This window comes from Pocillopora damicornis, chromosome 12, assembly GCF_964200805.1.
Source record: "Pocillopora damicornis chromosome 12, jaPocDami1.2, whole genome shotgun sequence".
NCBI classification, from domain to species: Eukaryota; Metazoa; Cnidaria; class Anthozoa; order Scleractinia; family Pocilloporidae; genus Pocillopora; species Pocillopora damicornis.
The window spans coordinates 9,770,092-9,795,545 of NC_142681.1; the positions used below are offsets into that span (position 1 = coordinate 9,770,092).

The 25,454-nt window shown below is 39.8% G+C and overlaps 1 protein-coding gene across 1 annotated transcript; it reads left to right on the forward strand.

The window, feature by feature from the left end:
* Positions 1-2,006: 2,006 nt before the first annotated feature.
* On the forward strand, positions 2,007-25,416 carry LOC113686015 (polycystin family receptor for egg jelly). Its single transcript, XM_089189508.1, has 24 exons — positions 2,007-2,175; positions 2,283-2,322; positions 3,883-4,138; positions 4,776-5,058; positions 5,681-5,840; positions 6,934-7,106; positions 7,187-10,454; positions 11,062-11,413; positions 11,965-12,410; positions 12,986-13,149; positions 13,340-13,510; positions 13,831-13,956; positions 14,580-14,750; positions 14,902-15,189; positions 15,652-16,299; positions 16,879-17,077; positions 17,388-17,548; positions 19,753-20,017; positions 20,367-21,446; positions 21,639-21,726; positions 21,979-22,156; positions 22,397-22,562; positions 22,914-23,111; positions 23,307-25,416. Exons 1-24 carry the CDS (start codon positions 2,128-2,130, stop codon positions 24,728-24,730), a joined length of 10,353 nt encoding a protein of 3,450 aa, XP_089045634.1. The 5' UTR covers positions 2,007-2,127; the 3' UTR covers positions 24,731-25,416.
* Positions 25,417-25,454: the final 38 nt, after the last annotated feature.

The window sequence follows — 25,454 nt, forward strand, 5'->3', positions numbered from 1 at the left end:
TGGTCATGTTTACTAAGAGAATTCACATTTAACCTAATTAGACAGTATTTACCAAAATTGAACGATACTGACCTCCATTATAATACAGTTTGCAATATAGTCATTAACATCATTATTAGCAGACCTTATTATCAGAGTTATGAATCAATTTGGGATCCTTGGTAAGATGATAAACTACATTTAACAGGGAGGCCCCAGTTCAGGAATTTTGTAGTTTCCCTGAACGATTCGATCCAGGCAGTAAGAACTTTATCATTTTGATCACATTGAAGGACATGTTAGAATTTTATTGTAACTAGAATATTGTAATGTAAGTAATGTAAATATTTCGCATAGCGTATTCTAAGTATTTAAAGAAACTGTATGTTCAGAAAGTAATGTTAGTAGAGTATTGTATCATTAGAAGTGAAAGTAGCCTGTAATGCAAGAATTTTTTTTTCTGTAAAGAATGTATTTAGTATGGTATTGCCAGCTTAAGTAATCCTTATTGTAACTAAAATAAGTATTGTTCTGTAAGTAGAGTATTGCAACGAGACCTGCATTTTAAGTAGTGTGTGTGCTAATTGTGTTTTGTAAATTAAAATTATTATTATTTAAAAAATGATTTAAAAGAAATGAATAATTTTCCCTTCGGAACAATCCTTGATGGAAGTACTGATAATCAGTCTTAGTTCGGTTGTCAAATTTAGTGAGACACTAAATTTAGTCTTAGTTGTCGAGAACGAAAGAGGAATATAAGTAGAAAGAGAAAAGCCAGTATCCGCACGAAGTTCGTAAAAATGCTCTACTGTAAACGGATAAGATCCTGTCAAGTACGAATGACCCACCAGGTGATAACAACCTTCCTACCAACTACGCACGAATCTAGTACTATACAATGATGAAAAGGTGAATGAAAGTGATCCTCGCAGTGATGTGCACTACTTAGGCAGTAGTGAAAATAAGGCGTGAAAAAAATTCAGGCCTGTACGGCCTGAAAATTGACAAAAGATTGACAAGACGAATGAACTCAGAACCCTCCCCTTCTCGCCAACCACGTCTTTCACTATTGCAGAAATCCTTGAAACCTTTAACTAAGTCTGAACAACCAAAAACTCCTTGTTTCTGTGACACTTCTTTCAAAGTTATGCTATCTAATTTCATCCTTATTATTTCAGTTCCTATAGAAATTTTTTGATTGGCTTCTGAAAGGCCGGTATTGATGGCACGCTACATACAAGCCTCCAACGGAATAATCTGGATAATATGTGATTTCATGATTGAACCTTGTTTAAATAGTGCCACATTTACTATTATTTTTTCCTGCTTCTGATCGGAAGCAAATAGGACAGGTTCACAGTGAGACAGTGATCAAATTTTCATTCTGGAAGTGAAAACACGGCGCCTTTTTCTTGATCTTAAACTGAATAATATTTGGTAAGAGTTGAATACTGGTTGCCCCTAAAATGGACCACTAATTAATTTTCTCTTAAAAGAATCCTATTTCCAGTTGTTTTAGCTAATTTCTATAAGCAAAATATGTCATTTCAAAAACCGCATATGGCAATTGCACAATAGACTGTCTACGAAGCTTTATTTCTTTTCTATAAAATACTTTTGCAAAATTTTTATTGTGAATAGGAGATGGCTCAGACACCCCGCGGAGTAATAAAAATTTTATCTCTTCAATTTTTTTTTTCACAGTCTTAAAAGTGTTTGTTTGACACTTTTTATTCATGAATCAGCGAGACGTAACTGGAGATCACTTAGTTTAGATACCCCCACTCAGACAGATTTTCTTTGAGTAGTCGTCAGAACATGACGATTTTTTCACAAAATCTAAGTTTAATGAACAAAAAGAAATTTTTATGTGGTTCATTGCAATGTCAGGAGCGCGCAATAAACAGTCGCTAATTAGTTGAACATAAAATCCTGATTGGCCTGATAAGAGCTAATCAGTTGTTAATAATGAACGATCATTTTTCTTAACTTCACCAATCAAAACCTAATGAGTTTGCGGATTTTGTGAAATTGGCAACTTTTCCGTGATAAGCACTCAAGCTGAAGAAGGTTGAGTAGTTCGCGGGTATTTCGTCTTTCCTAACTGAGCTATAGACAAGGCACTCTTTGCCGCAAGAATCTGAAGAAATGAATTATATCTACGTGGGATGTTTCATTCTTTTAGCATTTTTTACTGTAAGAAGTAAATTTTTCACCTGATGTCACATGCCATGTTTCTTGTTTGAATTGTCTGTGAAGGTTCATTAATTCTGTCACTAAATCTTCTTCTCTCACCTTCATAGGTTCGAGTTTCGACTCTAAGAAAGCAAGTACGACCCGAAGGTAATGTATACTTTAGTTTATTTTCTTTTTTTTGTCCTCTCAAAATACGAACAGATATAATTGCTAAACGGTCTAAAAGGAAAAAAAAATAGTCTTGACTAAAACTTAAGCTCGTGGCGACAATTCTACTACTTAACTGTTAACGATAAATGGGTTTCTCCTCCTGAAGTGAATGCCTTCCTACCAATACACGAAACTTCAATCACACAGATAGAGTTTCATTCTAAAAATTGATATCAAATATTAAGTCCCCAGTGAACAAAATATCAATATTTTAAGGAAAGGAGACCACTGTAAATTTGACCATCAAACGTCGAAAAAAGAAAAGTTTTTCTGTTTCGTTTTTCGTTAAGCGAAACTGAGGTTTGTAAGAATGTCAAATTGTGCACGAGGACGTAAATTTAAACCAAAATTCAGTGTACCTTCTCTATAAATAATCATTAATTAAATAGATTTTAGAGCATTAGTTACACAGTTTGGTTTCAAGAGAGGAAAATTTTGGAAATTTTTGAATCATGAAAAATTTATCAACCAGTGGGTCGTTAGGGAAGATATGTTAAATAATTAAGGTAAAATTGCTGATAGCCTATTACTGTGCTCTGTAAATTATTGATTTCTTTGGCACAACTGCCAACATTTGCTTACACCAAAAGAAGCATTATCACAAAATTATCACACTTTTTCATGAGCACATTTATAAAAGCTTTCCAAGTCGAGGTACAGATCTGACCGATAGTATTATAAACCAGCTTAGATTTACAACAGCCTACTTTTTTGAAGATGTGTTTAATTCTTCTTCAAAAAAAAACAATGCATATGACTGACGGTCGGTTATTTTTCCTTTGGCGCAGAAATTACTGGAAAATTCGGTAGTTGAGAACATAGAGACCGGCTTTTTAAAAATTTATCGTATTCTCTCTAAAATAAACATTTTTCAGTTCATTCATAGTCATTTTCTTTCTAACAGCTCAAAATTAAAATTGCCAGATACAAGAGAAAAAACAAAATAAAGGTAGACAAGTGTAAAGCGCAAGCAAAAACAAAAAGAAATAATTGTATTAAGGTAACTGAATAAGCGCTCTGTGCAGTAGAGTTCTGTGAACTGTTGGTGCACGATATGTGATCTTATGTTTCGATGAAGATGAAGCATTTTATTGACATGGTTGAAAAAAGGGATTACGTACATATTATCTTCAAACGAAGTCGAGCTTAAATTCCCCGTTTTCAGTACATGACAGCTTCGTTGATTTCCTCACTGGTTTAACGTCTCAACTCTAGTGGCGTTTTTCCATTGTGCTACACCCTGGTTAGTTACCTAGATTGCGGCCAAGTTAGAATGGGGTCGTTACATCGTGCTCTTAGGAGAGACATTTCACTCTAACTTACATCTGTATGCCAGGAGTTTGAATCAGTTGCCGTGAACCGTCAGCCCGTGAAATTCAAGAAATGTTGAGAGTAACCTGAGATTAGTTATGGTGGTCTGCCTCTTATTTGGCTGGTAGTATACTCAAAGAGAGTGATTTTGTTAGATCATAATATGACGTTTTCCTCTTCATTCAGAGTACAAGGGTTGTTTTGCCATCAACGAAGAGGAACGTTTGTTTATCTCCAGTCCGGGAGATTATGATATGCAAGATATTAGTCCACTGCATTGCCTGCGGCAGTGCGGTAGGAAATACCATTATGCTGCCCTAGAGGAGGGAGATATCTGTCTCTGCGCAAACTCATTACCAGTCGAGGCAGTTAATGATTCTGAATGTGATATGAAGTGTCCTGGTTCTGAGAGCTGGACTAACGAAGCACAAGAATGGCTTAGGTAAGGCATGAAAGATAAGAATTAACTGGGGAGAAACAGAAAAGCATGCTTAAGGTTAGGGTCAATCCAAAGTTCTCATCGAACAATATATCTTGTGACACATTATGAGAGGAAAACCTGTAGACTGGAAGCCAGACAAAATCTTCTGCTAGTTTCGCTTTGATAGATTGCACAATAAAGCTAGTTGTTAATTTTTTAATACAGAGTAGAGTGAGTATTCAGCAATATTTCCAATTTTTCAGTATCGGGTAGATATACCACATCTGCTAAACGTAAAGAATGTAGTTTTAAATTTAAAATAATCAGAATTGCAACTCTGATGTTGTAGCGTCGTATCTTTAAGAATGCGTTCAGAACGACTAATTGACTGTATGTTAACTATAAATATTTATGTTTTGAAGTGTATTTAAGTGAGGTGAAATTGATTAAAGGGGATTGTAAGTTGTGACCGAATAATCGGAATATTTGTAGACTTTATAGATCTCTCATCAAGCTGAACGCTCAATACAGTTTTTTTCGGTTAATTTTGGGAAATTTGCTAGTGTCTGCCTCTATACAGGATTTCAGCTTACCTGATGAATTTAATTTAAGGTAAAATGGTACATACAACGGTTTTGTTATTCCTCACCTCCCTCAGATGCGGTGGTCGATTAAGAAACAGCATATACTCGGCATCTGAGAGGATACTGGGTTTGAGTCTTATGAACACACGTCATTTGCCAGTGCTGAAACCAGTCACAATATCCGGGAATTTGACCAATGGAATGAACGTTACATTCTCTTTCGACCTCGGTGATGGTTCGAAATCGTTAGAGCCATCGAACGTGCCTCAAGTTCGTCATATCTACGACCAGCCAGGATCATACATTGTTTCCATGACAGCAACCAATCCTGTTACGGGATCAATAACTGTTTCACAGGTAACATTAATTAATACCTCATGCACACCAGCAAAACACGTGTAGTTAAACCAGGTTTAACTGAATGAAAATCAGAAACAGAGAATTAAAAAACTTAATTTTCTATCGGTTTCAAGTAGTCACTAACTTTTTATTTCAAATGTGCTTAATTTAAGGCAGCAAAAAACGGTTTAAGCAGCTGCCATGAAGAAAAAAATATTCAACCATGTTTAACAAAATGGCAAACAGCAAAATAGCGAAACAGCAAACATGTATAAGCTTTGGTGTGAATGGGGTATAAGTGTATCAGCATGAAAATACACAAAGAGGCCATTTAGCATTAAAAGTTGACACATGAGCACGAAAACGCGGTGACCAACATAAGATTGGTTCTGGCCGAACATCTTTTTTGAGAGGGTGGGGTGTGCTATCTGGACCAACCGCAGTTTCTCTCACTCATAACACAGACAACAGAGGGGCGTAGCTCAAATGATTTTTAAATTATTGAAGTTTTCGTTCGATTTGCCTGTAATGATGCATTTCGAAAATTTGGAAGGCACACTCGAACAAGTAATACTTGTTTCACGTCAGTTGAAATATAGATTTTAACACCGAGTTTCACATGAATATTTCCTTTTGCTAGATGTATGACATCGATGATCCAATGGGGCACATAGAACTGCTCTGCCCACACTCGGTTCCCTTGGGATCCTGGATAGAATGCAATGGTTCACTCATCCGGGGCTCACGAATCAACAACACTTTCTTCTTTGGTGATGGAAGCTATGAGTTCATATCTTTGAGTGAGTACCTTTAACCACTTAAGCCAGTTGAAACAAAACGTAATTCATAGCTTATTGCTATGTTTATTCGTACCATTTTCTCATCATCTGTGTTAAATTCATAGTTATCCGATGAGGACGTGTTGGATAAAAGATGATAAACAGCCACGAAGCACGTAACACTGAGTTGGCCATATCAATCTCGTATCCAATTTAAAAGTTTTTTTAATCGATTTTCCACTTGTCGATATTGCGGTGGAAGATTTCTAGACTTGTTTTCGCCGATAAAATGTTTTATGAATTGAAACGACAGGAAGTCACTACTTCTTCCAACTTTTAAAAACGGCAAAATGCACAGTTTATTCATTTCACTTTATTTAGCTAATTTGTCCTAAAAATGCATTACGATGGAAATAATAATATTGACACAATAATTCAGTTAATTCAAATTTACAAATATATATATATACAGATAGATAGATAGATAAATAAAAAGAAAAACAAATGGAGGTGTGACAGGGGAAAGAAACAGAACTTCTGTTCCAATTGCTGTTTAACCCCCATTTCACTAACACATGCCAATATATATATATATATATATATATATATATATATATATATAAATGTGTAAATGTGGGGGTAGAGTCTACCTTGGCATAAAGTGCTCAATGCTGTGGTAGCAGAGCTGAGTATATGTAAGTGAAAGAATCAAAGAGGACGCATCGATTCTCTGTGACTCTATATATATCTATATATATATATATATATGTATATATACACACACACACACATATATATATATATTGTGGGAGGAAAAAGATAATTAAACTACCAGTTCATCCCTACAGACCTGTTTCGTGGTTGCCCACTCATCAGGGGATTTTAAATCCATAATTTCCCGAGTGGTTATTGAAATCCTAGTTTCAGAGGTGGAATTCAGTCTTCCTGCTGCTCATGTCACGCAGAATGTTTAAATCCCCTGATGAGTGGGCAACCACGAAACAGGTCTGTAGGAATGGACTGGTAGTTTATTTGTCTTTTTCCTCCCACAATACATAGATCGCTCTACTCCTATGTACTGAGCACTGTTTTACCTAGTCACCTTTTTTACTAGGTTCTCGTTATTACAACGCTGGGCCAGAAATTCCTCGCAATAATGACACATTTCATTCAATCTTGCCAAGCCCTCAAGGGACGATCGTATCACCAGCTTATGAGTTCCGACATGATGGCACAGTCACTGAATTCGAGTTTGAAGGAGCAAAGATAGGAAACGTAAGATTACAGGTAAGTATTGTTAATTTTCTCCCCAGCTTGAGATAACTAACATGTGACGAGTTAATTCAAATTATGAATTATATCCGTAGATATTCCGTCCTCGCTGCAACGCTGGCGAAAAGTATTGTCTGTCCAACAAGTCGTGTGTGCTGGACGGTGAAACTTGTAATCCTTCCACCAAGAACAAGTGCCAACCTTCTGAGATTTTCTGCATCTTCAGAAGGCGCTGCATAGCAAATATCACAGAGACAAGAAAAACATGTGCTCCACTAGTGCCGCATCAGACCAACGTACCCAGGGCGGATTATGAGCTCATATCTGAGAACCTGATTACTATTGAAACCGTGGGTCATCATATTAAGACTTTACCGACGAACGAGCAGCCCTCCGTGAGACAAGGAGATGTTCTTGGTTGGATTTCCGCCGGCGGGGATCTCGCATTTAGAGAGATTAATCCAGCTGACGGAGCAGCTTTCGAATTCGAGTACCACACCAACCCACAGATAGGGGACAACCTGCTTAGGTCCAGCAATCCCAGCATGCATCACAGGCACTATATCGTGGCAGCGCACTATGTTCATGCCGCGCACTTTGTCATACGGCATTTATACAAATCCACCGGTGTTAAACACTTGATCTCGAACGTCACGCAAACTGTACTAGTGGCAGTGGATATTCCTGTGGGCGAGGACGTCACGATGAGCCATCGAAGCATCGTGAACACTCACGAATCAGTTGTGTTTGATGTTCCTTGGCATTCTGGTTCCAACGTCACTCACATATGGGACTTTGGAGATGGAAGCATTGTGCGCACACAGTTAAACTCAACAACTCACAGGTATACTTCGTCTGGGACTTTCTACATAAAACTCACTGTTGCAAACTCTGTGAACAAAATAGTTTTACATTCAGTTATCGCTGCCTTCGATTTCATAAAAGGTTTCAGATTTTCGAATCCAATCGAAGCTAAGGCACTTGGCTTGCCGAGTGAAATCAAGTGGGAAGCAGCCGAAGGTACTAATATAACTTACGTGGTGGACTTTGGAGATGGCAGTCCCCGATATGAAAAAGCCACTACATTGGATGAAAGTCGCAACTGCTCCACTACTCATCTGTATTCCGCTGTAGGAAACTATACAGTCTCTGTTTTTGCTTTCAACCTGGTTGGTCCGAATATTTCCATAATTTCCCAGGCGGTTATTGAAATCCCAGTTTCAGAGGTGGAATTCAGTCTTCCTGCTGCTCATGTCACGCAGAATGTTTACTTTGCTGTGGGCGATACAGTCAGTGTTAACCGTGTCGTGCGCAATGGTACCAACGTTAGGTGTTCGTTCGATTTCAAGGATGGGACACCACCGAGAGTAAGTAACGATTACAGCACGAGCCATGTCTATAACGAGGTTGGAGTTTACAAGGTAGAGATCACATGTTATAATGCTGTCAATTCGGTCAAGCGACTTCTCAACGCAACGGTCGTGGTCCAGAATATTGAAAACATCACAGGACTCACCTTAAGTGCTGATCCTGCCGTTTTTAAGAACGACTCAGGGATCACAGTTCACATGGCAACGGGAACAGTTTTTTTCTGCACTATTTACTTTGGAGACGGCGACACGCTTGGGATCGACTACACACACCTCAACAAGCCTCTTTTCCATTATTATCCAGCGATTGGCTCTTACAACATCTCTTTAAAGTGTCATAATCGTCTGGGAGAAGCGGAAGTCACAGACATTCACGATGTGGACATTCCTATTAAAGGCGTGACGGTAACAAGCCAGAAAAGGTTCATCCGAGTGCATGAAAGCGTTGCTATTAACATCGGAGTTAAGGAGGGTTCCCGGATAACATACGTTTGGGACTATAGCGATGGTAGCACAGACACAATCTACCGTACTTTGGCGGACCAAAACAAACTTTTATCCAGCTATCATGCATTTGCTAGACAAGGTACATTTCCCGTGAGGGTTACAATTTCAAACTCTTTGTCGCCTGTTTTTGTGGACTTAGCCGAAGCTTTAGTCGTTGAGAATCCAGTAGCAAGCCTTTCTCTCTCGACAAACAGCCCTATAAGGCTAAACCCCGGTATAGCCATATTCAGCCTGAGTTTAGTAGCCAATGTGACGCCTCCGACTGATGCGGTCAGTGTTTGGAATTTTGCGGATGGATCCGGTCTCACACAGAGTGCGCCTTTTATAATTTCAGCTTCACAGCTGTTTGTAAAGAGGCACACGTATAGATGGGAGGGGATCTTTACAGCATCGGTAAACATTTCCAACAATGTTAGCAGTCTCGTTCTAACAGCGGATATCGATGTACAAGAGATCAGAGATGTCAGTATCAGTGTGATGCGAATTGAAGAAGGAGTACGAACGGAAGGCTTCGGAGAGTTGAAAAACTTTTTCCGTTCCACGGAAACTGTGTTTTTCAACGTCACGATGCAAGCCAAAGATGTACGTTATACATGGGACTTCGGGGATGGATCGCCACTAAATGTCACTTTGGAACCATACACAACACATGTGTACAACCGTTCTGGGATTTACACAGCTGGAGTGACTGTAGATAATATTTTAGCTACAATGCATGCCATCAAAGACATTGTTACAGAGAAAGCGGTCGAAAAGATATCGATGAACGCTAGTTTTCCGACGTATTACGGCGACCCAACGTATTTCACCATTTATATCGAGGAGCCTGGAACAGACACATGTCTGACTTTGGATTTTCAGGATTCGCACGTAACGTTCATGGGTGAGCCACGCTGCAGACCTTCATTACTACCCCTTAATAACAAATTTCTTGAGTTGAATTCCAACCAGACTAAAGTTGAGCTTATTCATGAATACGATGACATGGGGTCGTACCCTGTAAAGCTTTCAGCTTACAACACTGTCTCAAAGAAAGTTGCAAGCGCTCTTGTGAATATTACTACCAGTCCATGCAATATACCTACAGTGAAAATTGTTGGAGAAGATTTCAAAGATCCGCCAGATAAGATTCAAAAGTCTCAAATGCTTACCTTAATGCACGAAGTTTCCTCTAGGTGTCCTGTGGCCGCCAGTACTGTCTTTACTTGGGATGTCTTCCTCGTAACCTATGACGACCCAAATAACGAAAGCATTCCAATTCCGGATTTGTCTGTGGACCTTGTGCGTATTCTTAAAACTCCCGTTACGGTGAACGCTTTGCGGTTGGCAGATTTGCTCATAAAAGAAAGGAGGCTTCCGTTCGGTTATATCAAGTTTAAGCTCACAGTCAGTTTTATCGGAAAGGATCGGGACTTGTCGGAATTCTCCGGCACAGACAGTGTATGGATTGAAGTAAAGCGTTCTGAAATGACCGCAGTAATAAGAGGTATGAGGAGAAAAAACAGCTCGTACCTTAATTTCAAGTTTATACATCTCGTGGCCATTCAAGTTTTTGTAGCTCTCTCTTCATTTCTATCTTTAGCGCCTTAAGAAGCAAATATGTCCTGAATAAAATTCGGGGAGAACGATGAGATAAGCTATTTTTGTGGGGGGTATGGCGGTCTTTCATACAAACTCATCAAAAAACAGCTTCATTTGAGTAATTTGTTAAATATACCGTCGAACTGTAAGGGCAGCCTTAGAGAACTTGGTTGGAATCAGAGAATTCAGAAAAAGAGGTTAGAAAAAGGAAAATAAAAAAACAGCTTTGACAAGACATTCATGGTGCATTTTAGCCTGAAGCCTTACGTGATGCCATTCAAACGGCGATTTTGAAAATGAGGAAATTATGTTCCTCAGGAGGGGAACCGCAGCCCCCAGGGCCACTAATTAAATGTACCGATGGAATTAAAAGAAATAGGAATGTAAAGTCACTAGTAGGTTGACTGAGTTGCAAAGTGTACGGCTGTAATGTAACAAAAGGGATGTTAGTTAAAATTCAACTGCACGCATGATCATATGCATGTAAATAGGATTCTTTCTATGTATTTCAGGTAGTTTCAAGCGTTCCGTTGGCTATCAATTACCCTTAATTTTGGATGCGTCTGACTCTAATGACCCAGATTTTCCAGATGACAAGAATGGCATCGAGTACACTTGGATGTGTAAGAAGGTAAATGAAGAGTTCCCGGCAACCACTTCGTTGCCAGGTGAAAATGGTGGATGTTGGGAAAATGGGACATACGTTTTTGGTGGCGATAATGAAATAGCTTCAGTGTTCACGGGAGACTTCTATCAAAACACTATGTATGATTTCAGAGTAATAGTGAAGAAGGATACACGCAGGAGCCACTACGACCAAAGGGTCGAAGTTCTACAAGGACAACCGCCGACCATGGTGATAGAGTGAGTTCAAATCTTAGTTTAAGCTGCTAATGTCGGCTAATTTCGTTTTACCTTATTTTATTTCACTCGTAGCAGTGGAGAGTCCATTACTAAACTTGGTTTGGAAAAAAAGCACCACAATCTTTCCTACTCTGAAACAATTTCCTAGATGCGATTGAAAATAGTATATCTTCCAATGTGAGAAAAGTCATATCTCTAAGGAGGACGAATTTGCGTTTGTTCTTGTTTTCGATTCACTTAGATGTTTATCTGTTAGTCTCTCAATTTTCTTTTTCAAAAACAAAAAGAAGACAATTGTTGCAATCAAAAGGAAAAAGGGTAGTAAAGCCAATGAATTTTTTTCACTAAGAACATGTCCAATCGGCAAAAGAACGAGATTTCTCGTGTACCGCCGTAATCATCCGACGAGACAAGGAATAGGTCATTGTACCGGGTAAACCTTTCAGTCTCATTTGACTTAATGAAACTTTTGTCAACAGTTATATTGACCCTTTTTTGATGAATGCATCAAACTCGCATGCAAATATAACGTATTCATGTTTGCTCTCCAGGTATGTGTTCAATGTGCTTGCAAAGAAAAACCCTTTCAAACGACTGATCATGGAGAGTCGGTGCATCGACTGCGGGCTTAGTGACCGCCTTGGGTATCAGTGGAAACTCTCCCTGCTGCTCGAAGAAGCAAAGAAAGATGACGAGAGTGCCTGGGAGGAGAAAACGGACTGGACGGATTATACCCAAGCCACAGGACTGGACGCATCAAGTTTGATTATCGAGGCTGGATATCTGATACCCGGACGCACGTACAGACTACAACTTAATGCCTGGAGACCAGGAGGGTATCCAGGAGGTTATGTAATAGAGGAGATGACTATGAACATTGCCCCATCAGGGGGCACGTGCAGTGTCCCTGTGTCTGAAGGCTTTGCTTTGGAAACTCTGTTTAATGTCGTATGCGAAGGATGGTCGGATCCAGATGTACCTCTTTCTTATTTGATAGGTAGGACTGATTAAAAGGGTCAGAGATAGTGTGAGTCTGAGAATTGTCGAGAAAAACTTTCAGAGTACGAGTAGAGCAGTATCGGCGAATGATGACAAAAAAAAAACCAGCAATCCAACTTAAGAATTGATCATGGCGAGAATGACAGCGCAACGGTTGAAAGTAAGAAATATTTTGCTAACACGTAACTTCTAACGCGAGACCCCATGGACCGAATTGTTCAAAATTTAATTAGCCATGACTAGTCAAGATCTAATTTTATGGCAACGAGTTGTTTTTGTTTGTAACTAAGCCAGGGTCAAGTTTAGTTTTACTTGCAATTTTTTAATGGAGTTTCCAGCGACCCGGCCAACGGAGCCATCTCTGGGGAATTGCTGTTTCAGATGTACCTCTTTCTTATTTGATTTGTTCGAGCACAGATCAAGGCACGATGTAATCGTCAGTCTCCTAAGTACATGAAACCTCACTCATCTTCCTCTTTTTCTCCTACTGATGAAAAACTTTAAGAAAGGGGTTTAATGAGTATACATTACTCTAACTCAACACAAACGGTCAATCTTCTTCATGCTTTACAGAGCTTAAGAATGGAGAAGAAATTATTCCTTTATCTGCGGGTCTTGAGAAGAATATGACATCGGTATTTCCCCTTGGCAAACCGGAACACAATTACACGCTAGAAGTCAGAGTGAAAGTCATGGACGCCTATTTACTGAGCGCAGAAACTCAGTTTTCTGTGCGGGTACGTATCGAGAGCCTCAAATTTTTAACGAACGTTACTTTTCCCTTTCAGTTTATGCGGCACACAATTATTCGGTTATAGAGGGAACAACAATAAGAATGTCTTGCTTGTTTGACCCACATGAACACTGAAGCTTTTGAGCATGTTGTGGAAGGAAACCCCTCACCCCTTTCTCTTGCGATCTCTCCAGGTTCTAGAACCCGTCTCTGTGGATTACGATCAAGTGTTCGGAGACATGCAGGACGCTGCTGGCGACGAGGGAGGAGACCAAAAAGCGGTTCAACTAGCAGGAGCGGCAAGCTCTGTGTTGAACGCTAAAGCTGGCAAGGAAGGAGACGATGGTGCGGGAGAAAGGGCCGCGGTATGTAATTGTCGTATATCACGTCTCATTTTTGCCTCGTCCCTTCCGTCAACCTTCTAAAAGTCGCTGAGATATGCGATTGAAAATTAATGTTTCAATTCAAGATCACCTTCCACCGAGAGACTGCTTTTTTGGGGGTGGGGTGGGTGGAATCCAACCTGAAAGCATCAAAGTCAATTTCTTCCTTCTATTTTGACCATCTTTGTAGTTGATACTCTTGCAGTTGAAATAGTTACTCTGAGAAAACGCTGTCAATTGAGCCTCATGAGACCTCATCTCAGTACAGCTGCAAGAACTTTAGACTGTGTATTGGTTTTCAGTTCCGTGGCAAGGTAGCTGGTCAGTTAAGTCAGCTCCCTGTCAAAGATTTTGACGGTGTAGCCATGAAGGGAGAAGCTCTCAACTCACTGACATCAGCGACTGGTGAGGTGGACGAGGACGCTCAGGTAAACGAGTGCAGTGATGCATTTAAATATTTTTATTCATTTAGTAATCATGCTATGTAATAGTGTAAGATATCAATACGCAGAACGCGAAATAGATGAAAATAAAAAAAAGGGAGAGATGGAGCGCCAAGAGGATTGGGGCGCGTGTGCGCGACGAGGGTCGTGCCGTTTACTTGTGGTACAACTTGTGGATGGCACAGCCGCGATATACTGCTAATTTAAATGCTCCTTTTTCAATCTTGAAATAATGATGTTCAAAGGACAAGAACTGGACATAATTAAGTGCTGTAGAACGAAACAAAAACACCAACGTTCATCTTTGTGTTGTAATAATTCGTGTACTTTATTTCAGTCTTGTTTTCATCGCAGTAAGATACAAAAGCCGTAAACGACAGTAATAATTTACGCAAAGAGATGGTCCTCGGAGATGAACTATCGTTAGGTTATACTAACTGAAGAGGAGTCACGAGGGATGAATGATAAAAAAAATCAGCCAGGAAAAGGGACAGAAATTCCGCACCGTTGATGAATACCGGATTCGTCGGACCAACTTTGAAATAAATGCAAAGGCATTTCAACATTTGAGCAAACACGTCATACCGGTTTTTTTTCTTTTTTAACAGAACGCTACAGTGAATGCGTTAGGAGAAATGGGTGACTTCCTAACGAGTAGTGACAGCGCACGTGACGTGGAAAATGTAGCAAAAAGCCTGGGTTCCGCTATTGGCAATGTAGTAGGAGCGTCGATTGACTCATATCAAAAAGCCGCTAATGGAACGTCTTCGGAAGATCCAGTATGTGTTATTATCGTTATCCACATGATTATCATTATTTTTACTATCAAAATCTGAGTGTGGTTATCGTAACTACTTAGCTTAGAACTCATTATTACGACCGAGCAATGTTAGAATGTTTTATCTATCAATTTTATCATTACTTCCATAGAGCAAAAGTCGAAACAATACTAAAAACGCTCTTGGCGTGGTAGACAAAGTTAGTGGTGCCCTTATGAAGCAGCTTGCTGCAGGAGACAAACCAAAGTCGATATCATCGCCAAATTTGGATATGTCTGTTGGAAGGAAGACTTTGGATGACATCGGTGGCGAGAATGACGACGAAGATGCCGAGGAAGGGGAGGGAATGGGTGGAGTCAAATTACCCGACCCTATGGCGATCTTTGGAGGAGCTAATGCCTCCGTGGAAGATGGAGCTACAAGCGCCATTGGCTCGACGGTCTGTATATCAATTAATGAAAAAATCTGTCATTCTTTTCATGTATCATCTTTTAGTCACTCCGTGCGTCTTATTTAGCGAGCCGAAATGTAAACGTGGCTAGATTTGATTTATGATGTCGAAACAACACGTTACTGGCGCTGTTTTGTTCTTGAATTCTTTGGTAAAACAGGCAAACGGCTGAACCATTGACTTGTTTTATTCTTGTGTGTGTGCCTTCAACTAACGTCATTTAAAGAGGAATCGTGTGAATTGTCTCGAGATTGAGCTCAAAATTCCCTGTTGGGAGACGAAGCTGTAGTGTCCCGTTGAGCTTATCGGATAGTTTACCTCTCAAAGAAGTTTGCAGATTCAAATGTATGTTAAAGCGTCACACGCATCCAGGTTTGATGAGTACTTTCAAAGCTTTTACGTAAGGTCTGTCCTTCCCGTAACCGTGTTCAACCTAATTTGTCTACTTAGCTTTCTGCGATGGACAAGAACCCGTTTGCATGGGATAACAGTTCTAGCGATTTGAATTCCAAAACAGTTGGATTATCACTCACTGATGGTAACGGCAAGCCGCTGAATCTAGCAGGGCAACAATTGGAAATGTTCGTTCCCCGAAACCTCAAGATAAACCCCGTTAAACCCATGGAGCTCAATCACTATGCAGACGACGACCCTCCAATGCGTATTCATAAATTCAATCGTTCAAGTATAGAGGCCGCCGTTGCCATAGAGATGAAATTCTTTCACCCAGATATCAAATTTATGGTGGCGGTGAGGTACGAAAAAAAACCAACTGCAAACCATTACGATTTTGCGCACACTTTCCCGACTCAGGCGGAAGCAAAGAAAATGAAGAAGCGGCCACACCCATTTACGTATGTCATTCCGCATGTGCTACTCAACCCTCTTCTCATTAGAGGACAAAACGAAAGCGATAATGGTACAGATATGGCAACTCTGCTGGCTAACGTGACAATCAAGCAGTTTTATTTAGGTGTGAAAGCTATAAACAAAGATGCGCTGAGTGACGCGAACACCAGCTATGCCATGCGAATCTATCTGCCTTCATGCAAAATGTTTGATGAAGATAAAAACACTTGGACAACAAAAGGCTGTAAGGTAACTATATTTGATTTATTTTTGTTTTGGGACGGGGGGCGCAGGAGGGTCTGTGATCATCGTGTTATTCTTCGATTAGGAGTTGAAATAAGTGCCAATAAATGAACGACAGAATTCATGAATTCATCAAAGCTCAACTACAACGGACTGGCCTCGTTCCCTGAGAATGTTATAATATTCCCCTTCGTTCTACGCCATACAAACCAAGGCAAGCCCTCTTTTTATGAAAAGGCTGGATCAGTCCAATTTTTAGAAAATATTTTGTTAGTTTAACTGATTCATTTTGTAGGAGTTCCAAAAGAGCCTTAATGGCGTACTTCTTCGCCAACATTGATCAAGATTTTTATGAACTTTGATAACTAGTTTGCTTCTCTTTATGATTTTTCTAAGTACCATGATTTGTATACAAGGTAAAATGGTAAAAAGGACGAGTGCCAGACTAGTCACTGAAGAACTACTTAAATAAACTTGACTCCAGCGACTACGTGTAAAGGAAGTCAGCAAAAAATTCATTCAAAATGTCACAATTACTGCAATACTTTATGATACTTAGCTTAAATTTTAACTTTCCAACGCCAGGTTGGACCAAAGACTATTGCTAACAGCACACATTGTTTATGTACACCCGGAGAAGACGAGGAGGAAGAGGTTGAGGAAGAAGTTGAAGCAACAACCGAGGCACCGACAGCAGCCGCATCACGTGGGGATGCACAGCTTGTTAAAAAGGTTATAAAGCGACGACGATTCAGAAAAAGTGTGAACAAAGTGAATATTGCGAGTGAGTTTCACTTATTCTTTCTCGTGAGAACTTAATATTTTAGCATGTTTGATACTGCAAAGCGCAAAAGTTAACAGCTCATATAAACGCGGGAAAACCTATTTCTAATACATTCATCCTTAGGTCTGCCTATAAACTTTTTATCATCACTGTTCTATATTTAGTGACTCCAGTAACATTTTTAACACATTATTTGAGACATAACTGCACTTAGACTAACCAATCGATTGCCTGTAGGTGATGGATGTATTCACGTCAATGGATTCTCGATTGGTCGTTGTAGTGACTTATTGTTAATGTTACTTGTTAGGTAGCATGTTCGTGGCGCCAAACCCGATCGACTTCAACAAGGTGTTCAACGCTAACCTGGCGGAGAATCCTATCGCTTTGGCAGTTGTTTGTGGAATATTTGGGGTTTACCTGGTATTGGCTATTTATGCACGCAGAGAAGATTTAAAGGATGTTGAACGGGTATGAATGACGTTTAATAACTCGGAGACCATAGGCCAGTCTTCAAGTCCACTCGAGGAAGATCTTTAAGAGCTGGAAACAATTACACGGTTTCCGTGTTGCATACTGAGGCCGATTTGTCCGTAACGTAATGTATCCTCTTAAATAACTGGTTAAGAGGAAGAGTAGCTGTAAAAAAATCCATTTACGAAAAAAAAAAACAGAGTCCAAACTCTGTAGAAAATATGTATTAAACTTGTTAAATGAACCACAACATTTGGCTAAAATAACAAACTCCAAAACTTCTTAAAATTCCAAACTAAGGGATAACAAATTTGCGCGAACGAATGCTCATGCAAAAACAAACTAAACTCCGTGGAAACAAACAACAAAAGTACGCAAAAAATGTCACCGTCGGGTTTTTAATGTCAATGTAAGAGTTCTTCGGCGTGATTGGCTAATTTGTGAAATCACTCGCACTGCGCGTGAATACAAAAAGAATACAAAGGGAGGAGAGGAAGATAAACATTGTTATTGTTTTTTTAGAGGGCACGGTAACGAATCCTGCAATCTGATTGGTTCTTTACCCGGTCAGTATTTTCCTATCTCTGCCCACGGGCCACGGTAACGCTTTCGTGAGTCGCCGAGTACATCCCAACTTTCGTTGCCAATTTTCATAAATATACCTCGTTTTCCGGCTGGGCAGTATTTTTAAGCAAACACATCGGTCACTACCTCAAGCCGATAAATAACTTATGAATCCTCCCTTTTCTCTCTATCAAATCACTTTGGTTGACAGAAAAATATTGGTTTCAGAAAGAATTTGAATAAACAATAGTGTCATTACGTTGGTTGACAAGCGGCCTAAAAACCGTCTGCAATTAATTTTAATCGTTCACCAAAAGTACCCAGAAAGTTGAAACGTGAAGTATTTGGTTACAGTTAAACTGAACGATGGAACTTTCATTTATTTAATATCTGAATTTTCTCGAGCAATTTGTTCGTAGTGAAAGAGCGAGCGAAGTTTTAATTTAAGTCCTACAACAAATATACGCTCCCGGTGAGTCTTTCCAATTCCGTTCAATTTAGACATTTGTACCGTAAATTGCACAACAGAAATTGAAGGAATTTTTTGAGAAAAGGCCGCATTAAATTCCCTTGTGTCTCGTTGGAGTGTGCCGTTCGAATTTAGTTTTTGTGAAGGAAAGACTAGAGTCACACACGCCATTGCAGCAAACAAACGAGCAAACTCTCACAACTTCAAAGTAAAAAAATTGAATTTACTCACAATTACTTTCCTCGCCGTTTACTTAATGAACAGAGGTAAATCTTCGTACGTGAATGAATGGTCGATGAGAGTGTATAATACTTTCCGTTAGATCATTGACTGATTTTGAAGAAAACATTGTCGTGACAGACCTTGCCAAACTAGTTCTGATGTTTTTCAAATGTTCCTACGCTTTTTTTTTCTTGCGCGCTCTCTAATTGACAGGTGTCAGATTGTGACAGATACTTGTAAAAATAATGTTTCAAAGTTTGTTTGGAAGCCTTTTAAATCACCTTTATCGTTACGGAAATGAAAATGTTTTGCTGAGGCATCTCTCTTTAATTTGCATCACCTTTATTTTAACTACCATTTACTCACTCAAAAATTGTTCAGTTTATGGAAGATCTTGCCGTATTTACAGCCATAAATCATTCGGGTTCTTTCGGAAAGAATTTCGTCAAGTTTAAAAACAATAAATATATGTTATTTGCCGGCTGGGAGGTCCGTATGGTGAAAAACTGTGACCTCAGTCTTGAAAATGCTGCCCTCGGCCTACGGCCTCGGGCAGTATTTTCAAGACCTCGGTCACAGTTTTTCACCATACGGACCTCCCAGCCGGCAAATAACATATATTTATTTAAAATTTAAAATCGAAAGAGATTTTGTATAATACACATTAGGAGCAGAAATGATAGATTGGAGGGGTTATACCCGGAGTTGCATTGAAACTTCACTAAAAAGAGAGCTCTCCTTGTGCTTTCTCACGCTTCAACTCCAGAATTATTTCCTCTCTCATGCACCTTCAGCCTAACAGCGCAGTCTCTACGCGCAACATCTGTTGGATTATAGGGCCCATTTACTCCCTCGTACAGGACAAAACAAGATTCCCCGATTCCTTAGTACCAGTCAGTTGTGAACTCCTCTTTTTTTTAATTGCAATTATATTTGGAAATTTCAGGCAGGAGTAACTCCTCTGGAGGACAACGAGTCATTTGACCAATACCATTACGAGATAACAGTTTACACGGGGTTCGGAAAACGTGCAGGAACTACAGCCGAAGTCAGTTTTATTCTCTCCGGAGATGAAGGTGAAAGTGAGCCCCGTCTGCTTAAAGATCCTAAACGTAAGACGTTTCAGCGACGTGGCGTCGACGTATTCTTGGCAACGTTCCCAGAAAGTTTTGGTGAGCTGAACTACTTGCACCTGTGGCACAATAACGGAGGTAAATTATTTTTGGTGAGATTTTTCGTGAGTTATATGACGACTTTCAAATAGGAATTAAAGATGTTCCAAAACTGATAGTATGATCCTATGTAGCAATAAAATGTCAAATGAAATAATTTAGCTTGCTAATGAATGGTTAATCAATCTCGTTTCTACCGTTCAATGGATTAAAAGCGTACGCATTATGCACAACAAAACCGAAAACAGACCTGGCGATACAGCAACCCAACTTTCTTTCCATTATAAAAGTCTTAAAAGTTGTGTTATATCGAGTTTCCAAAGTATAGTACAGGTCATAAATCAAACCACATCCGTTTTTGATTCTGATGCCTTCCTTTTGGTGGTAGGTCGCTCACCTTCATGGTATGTCAGTCGTGTCGTGGTTCACGATCTCAACAACGACAAGAAATTCTTGTTCATCTGCGAGAGTTGGCTCGCTGTTGAGGAAGGCGACGGTGCAGTCGACAGACTTATTCCTGTGGCAGGCCTCGATGAAATGACAAGTTTCAACCACCTGTTTTACTCTACTACACAGAAAAACCTCGCAGACGGCCATCTCTGGTTCTCCGTCTTCATGCGGCCAGCGAAAAGTCGTTTCACGCGACTTCAGCGCATTAGCTGCTGTTTAACCCTTTTGTACTGTTCTATGATCACAAACGCCATGTTTTACCAGGTTGGAGGAGAAAGTGATCCTGCCTCTACCATACAGATAGGACCTCTGGCTTTTAGTCCCGCTCAAATTGGGATTGGTATTATGAGCAGCTTGATCGTCGTGCCTGTTAACCTCTTAATCGTGGGAATCTTCCGTAATGTCGAAGCGAAGCCAACGAAAGAAGAGCTCAGAGAGCGACGCAGTAAAAGAACATGTTGGTGGTTCCAAGAGCTGTTCTTCTGCTTCTTCGACTTCAATAAAAACAACAAAAACGATTTTATCGAAATCCTTCAAAGGGACTCGAAAAAAGAGGAAACATTTTTGGACTTTAGCTCCAAAACGAATTTGACTGTAAACGATGAGATTCTATTAGCTGAGGGTGTCGAATCAGAAGATATTAGTTTTAGAATCTCTAAACAGGAGCGAAAAGAAGAGATGGAGAAAAAGCAGAAGAAGAAAAAGAAGAAGAAGAAGAGGTTGTTGCCCTATTGGTTTCTTTACATTGGCTGGGTTATCTGCTTTCTGACGTGTTTTACAACAGCTTTTTTCTGTGTCCTCTATGGACTACAATTTGGTAAAGAAAAATCTGCTCAATGGATCTCATCCATGTTGATCTCGTTTTTCCAAGATGTCCTTATCAGTCAGCCCATCAAAATCCTCGCAGTCGCACTTATAATTGCAGTTATCATAAAGAAACCTGCGGAGGAAGAGGAAGAAGAGGAAGGAGATAAGAAAAAGCTTGATGACGAAGACTGGCTGCACGACGGTCCAAGAGGTCAGTAAGATCACAGTATCCTTACCAAACCGTTCACGGCTTCTTTCTCATCTTGTAGATTCTGCAAGTCTCCCCTGAGCCCCCTCTCCCCTTTTTTCTTTCACGTTAAATTGTGACGAACCACACTCTATGATTTCAAGTATCGTCTCTCAAAACTACCAACTAACGTTTAACCCTTTTCCCTTTTTCCAGAATCCGGCGACAGAAGAATGAAACCAAAGACGCTTATTCGTTTACAGCCACCCGACAAGTCGAAACTGGAGAAAGCCAGACAACTCAGGTATACTTACTTAAAACCACTCAATCATTTGAATCAGTTTATCAGCATGACCCTAATAACCAACGAGGGGTCGTTGGATTTGAATGAAAGCGATTTAGAGCTAATTCTCTTTTTTCGTTGATTACTTTTGGCCTGAAAACGATGGAGACGAATGCCGTTCTTACAAATCTATTTATAGTTATGGGTCGTTTACTTTCCTGAGAGGTAACTTTCTTTTTAACAGAATTATACGTTTTCTTTTTTTTTTTTCAGATTTAAAGAAATGAAAATGAATGCAATCATCAAGGAAGTTGCTTTGTACGTGTTTTTCGTGGCCTGCCTGTGCATTGTCAGCTATTCTCACAGGGATCCTACTTCCTTTGCCTTTAGGGAAGAAATGTATAATTCGTTCGTAGAGGGAGTTCATGGAGGCCAAAAGAGCTTCTCAGCGGTAAGCATGTCGTCCAGGTCTCCGCTTTATACAAGCGATAGGCACGACAGTTTAAAAGGCTACGGTTAATAAAACATGGTCATACCTGCATACCTGACTGTCGTGGTAAAAAATAACAACCGTGCAGTTACCTAACACAGTTGCACAGGATATCAGCTGTAGCCCTCTTTGCAGAGGATGAGTATGAAGCCTTTATTGTATGTACTAACCACATGTTCCATTTTTACTGATCCCATGTAGATTGGAAGCCGAGAAAATTTCTATCAGTATGCCAAGACGACACTGATGAATGCCTTGTACACCACAGCATTGTATAATGGAGATGACACGGAGCCTGGCTACACTGCAGATTTGACAGCATACATTGTGGGAATGGCAAGACTGAGACAGCTCAGAGTTAAAAACTGTAGGTTGTTAAGTTATTGGAAAGTAAGAAAAATCTTAATGCACGTCCTGAAAAAAAAAACAAATAGATCGTGGTGAAAAAAAAGGAGAGGTCGTCCACGTCGTTTAAGAGTAGATTGGTCTTCAAGAAAAGGTCACCTCAGTGCGTTAGTGGACGGGCGCGTTAATCTCACGTATTTACACCCGCTGCAGGGCTGTATGGCAACTGATGAGAAGTCTCACTCGGATTTCACCAAAAAAACGTTTTCACAGGGTAGCAAAAGCGAAATCGTATAGTTATCATTTTAGTTTGAGTGACTCATAGTAAGAAAGAGACCTTTAGACTAATAGCGCGATTTATTCTTTGCAACAGACTCCTGTGAGGTAGCATCAGACTTCACACCTTTCATCGACGAATGCAATGACTGGTATGGTTTTTTTGCCGAGGAGAAAGGCCAATTTGATATTGGATGGGAGCCACTCAAAAACGAGTCCTTGTACATTCCGCCATTCACTTACCAGGCGTGGGAATTCAACACATCGGATGAACTGGACACATTACCTGTGATGGGTGAGACATGTGTACAGTTTTTATAGGAGACACTTCCTATTAAGAACTCTTGTTTTTCTTTTTCTTTTCTTCTAATTTTTGGAGACATTATTCTTTACGTAATCACATTCTAAACGCTGATAACAAAATAGGATAAAATTTAAGATTTATTGCTTTCCTGTATAATCTCTACATAATCTTCTTTTATCCTCCTAGGATTCGTGTCGACATATGGTGGGGGAGGATTTGTCGCAGAATTAGGATACACCAGAGAGAACGCCACGAAGATTATTCAGACCCTGGAGGAAAACAAATGGATTGATTCACAAACCCGCGCTGTTATCTTAGAAATAGCCACATATAACCCTGTAGTAAATCTGTTCTGCGTTATGACTCTAATTGTAGAATTTCTCCCTACCAACGGAGTGTTCTTGTTTACTGACCTGAAGATTGCTCGCCTTTTCACCTTCGGAGGTGGTTTTGAATCATTTCTTGTGGCTTGCGAGTTTTTCATCCTCCTTTTCTTTGCTGTGTTCATTTATCAGGAGCTCAAGCAACTGTACAGGCTTCGGAAGGGATACTTCAAAGAGTTCTGGAACTACATCGAATTTGTAATGATCATATTGGTGTTCACGTGCGTGGGTATGTTTTTCACGCGTACGATGCTCGTGAACCAAGCAATTACCAGCCTCGAAGAAAATCCAGGAAAATACGTCAGTTTTGGCCGAGTAGCTTCCTGGAACGAAGTTTTCATGTACATGGTGAGCATGGTGGTGTTCACTGCTTGGATAAAAGGAATTAAGCTCCTACGATTTAACCGTCGTATTACGATTCTAGCGCAAACCTTAAGAGGCTCTGCCGGTCCTTTGGCTGCATTTTCCGTTGTCTTCTTGGTATTCTTCCTCTCTTACTCGCTGTTTGCTTTTGCGGTTTTCGGCAAGGACATTTCTGATTTTTACAACTTTGTTTCTACTTGCGAGACTGTGATGGGAATTTTACTCGGCTCATTTGATTACAGGGCTATCGAAGAAGCGGCTCCTATTCTTGGGCCCATATTCTTTTTCACCATAATGGTCTTTGGCACATTCATTTTGATGAATATGTTTTTGACCATCGTATTAGACGTGTTCTCCGAAGTGAAAGGGTCCATCGACGATCAAGAAAACGAGTACGAGATTGTCGACTTTATGATCCGGCGCTTTAGGAAGTTCACCGGCATGCAGCCAAACAAGGTTATGATTGACTCCGAGGAGCCGGTGGAGAAGAAAGACATCGAGGAAGAAACTAATAAAGACCTACTGGCCCTGAATAACAAGAAAAAGCTAAGAGCTAAGAGAAAGTCTAAGCCAATGGATCTGGTGGCGCAACGCTTCACAAGACTGGAGACATCGCTGAGTGGTTTTTATTGTGAGGAGTGGGCTGAGGAGCGCCTGCTGGATCACATAGTGGGGAGGAGGTGGGGAGTCAATGCTGAGGCTGCTTACGCTCAGGCAGATGCTGAGTTACACGAGGAGCAACAGATGGAACAGCTGCGCCAGGATATGTACGCTGCAGCTGAACGGTTTGATGCTGGTGAAGGAGCAATTAATTTGAACTTCGAGGATGAAATTTTTGAACCTTGGAATTCGACTGATGCTTAAAAATTCAGTGCTAATTGAATTCGTGTTGAAATTGAAACAGCATTTCTTTACTTTTCTAACTTTGATGAGGCTGGACTAATTATGGGCTGTAGCTGTAACACATCGAAAAACTTAGCGTGTATTTACACAGCCTTTGCGGTTATGTATGGGAACTACGAGAAGAATCAGCTTTCTTTTCGTAAAAACACGGCAATTTATCATCCTGTTAACAATGAACTATTACAAAAGTATAATCGTACGTAAAATATCATTATTCATCTCATAAGTGTGGCGGTCTAGCCAGGGAAAAAAATCCATTAAATATTTATTCATCCAGCCACTTTTTAAGCTTAAGTTTTGCATAATTTCAAAAATCATTTTTAAAGGTATTTTCTGAAAATTCAACTTAAGCTCGTTTTCGATGATGGATGATATTTGATTTGTTCTAAGTCTCTGATAAACTGTAGGGTCTTCATATGTGTGTGCATGTCTTGATCAAATTCAATACCATGAATATAGTGATAATGTGGATGGATTATTTATGTTATTATCAAGACTGACGAAGTTGCTATATACAATATAGCAAGAACGTAGAATACGGAGAGTCTGATTTGAAGTAACTTGACATTTACGGGCTTTTTTCGAATTTCAGTGGAATTTGTAAAAGATACTGGGCTTGTAAATAAAATTTGCAGGAGGTAATGCTATTTTCATTCTTCTTACTGATTATTTGGCTTAGTTTTTA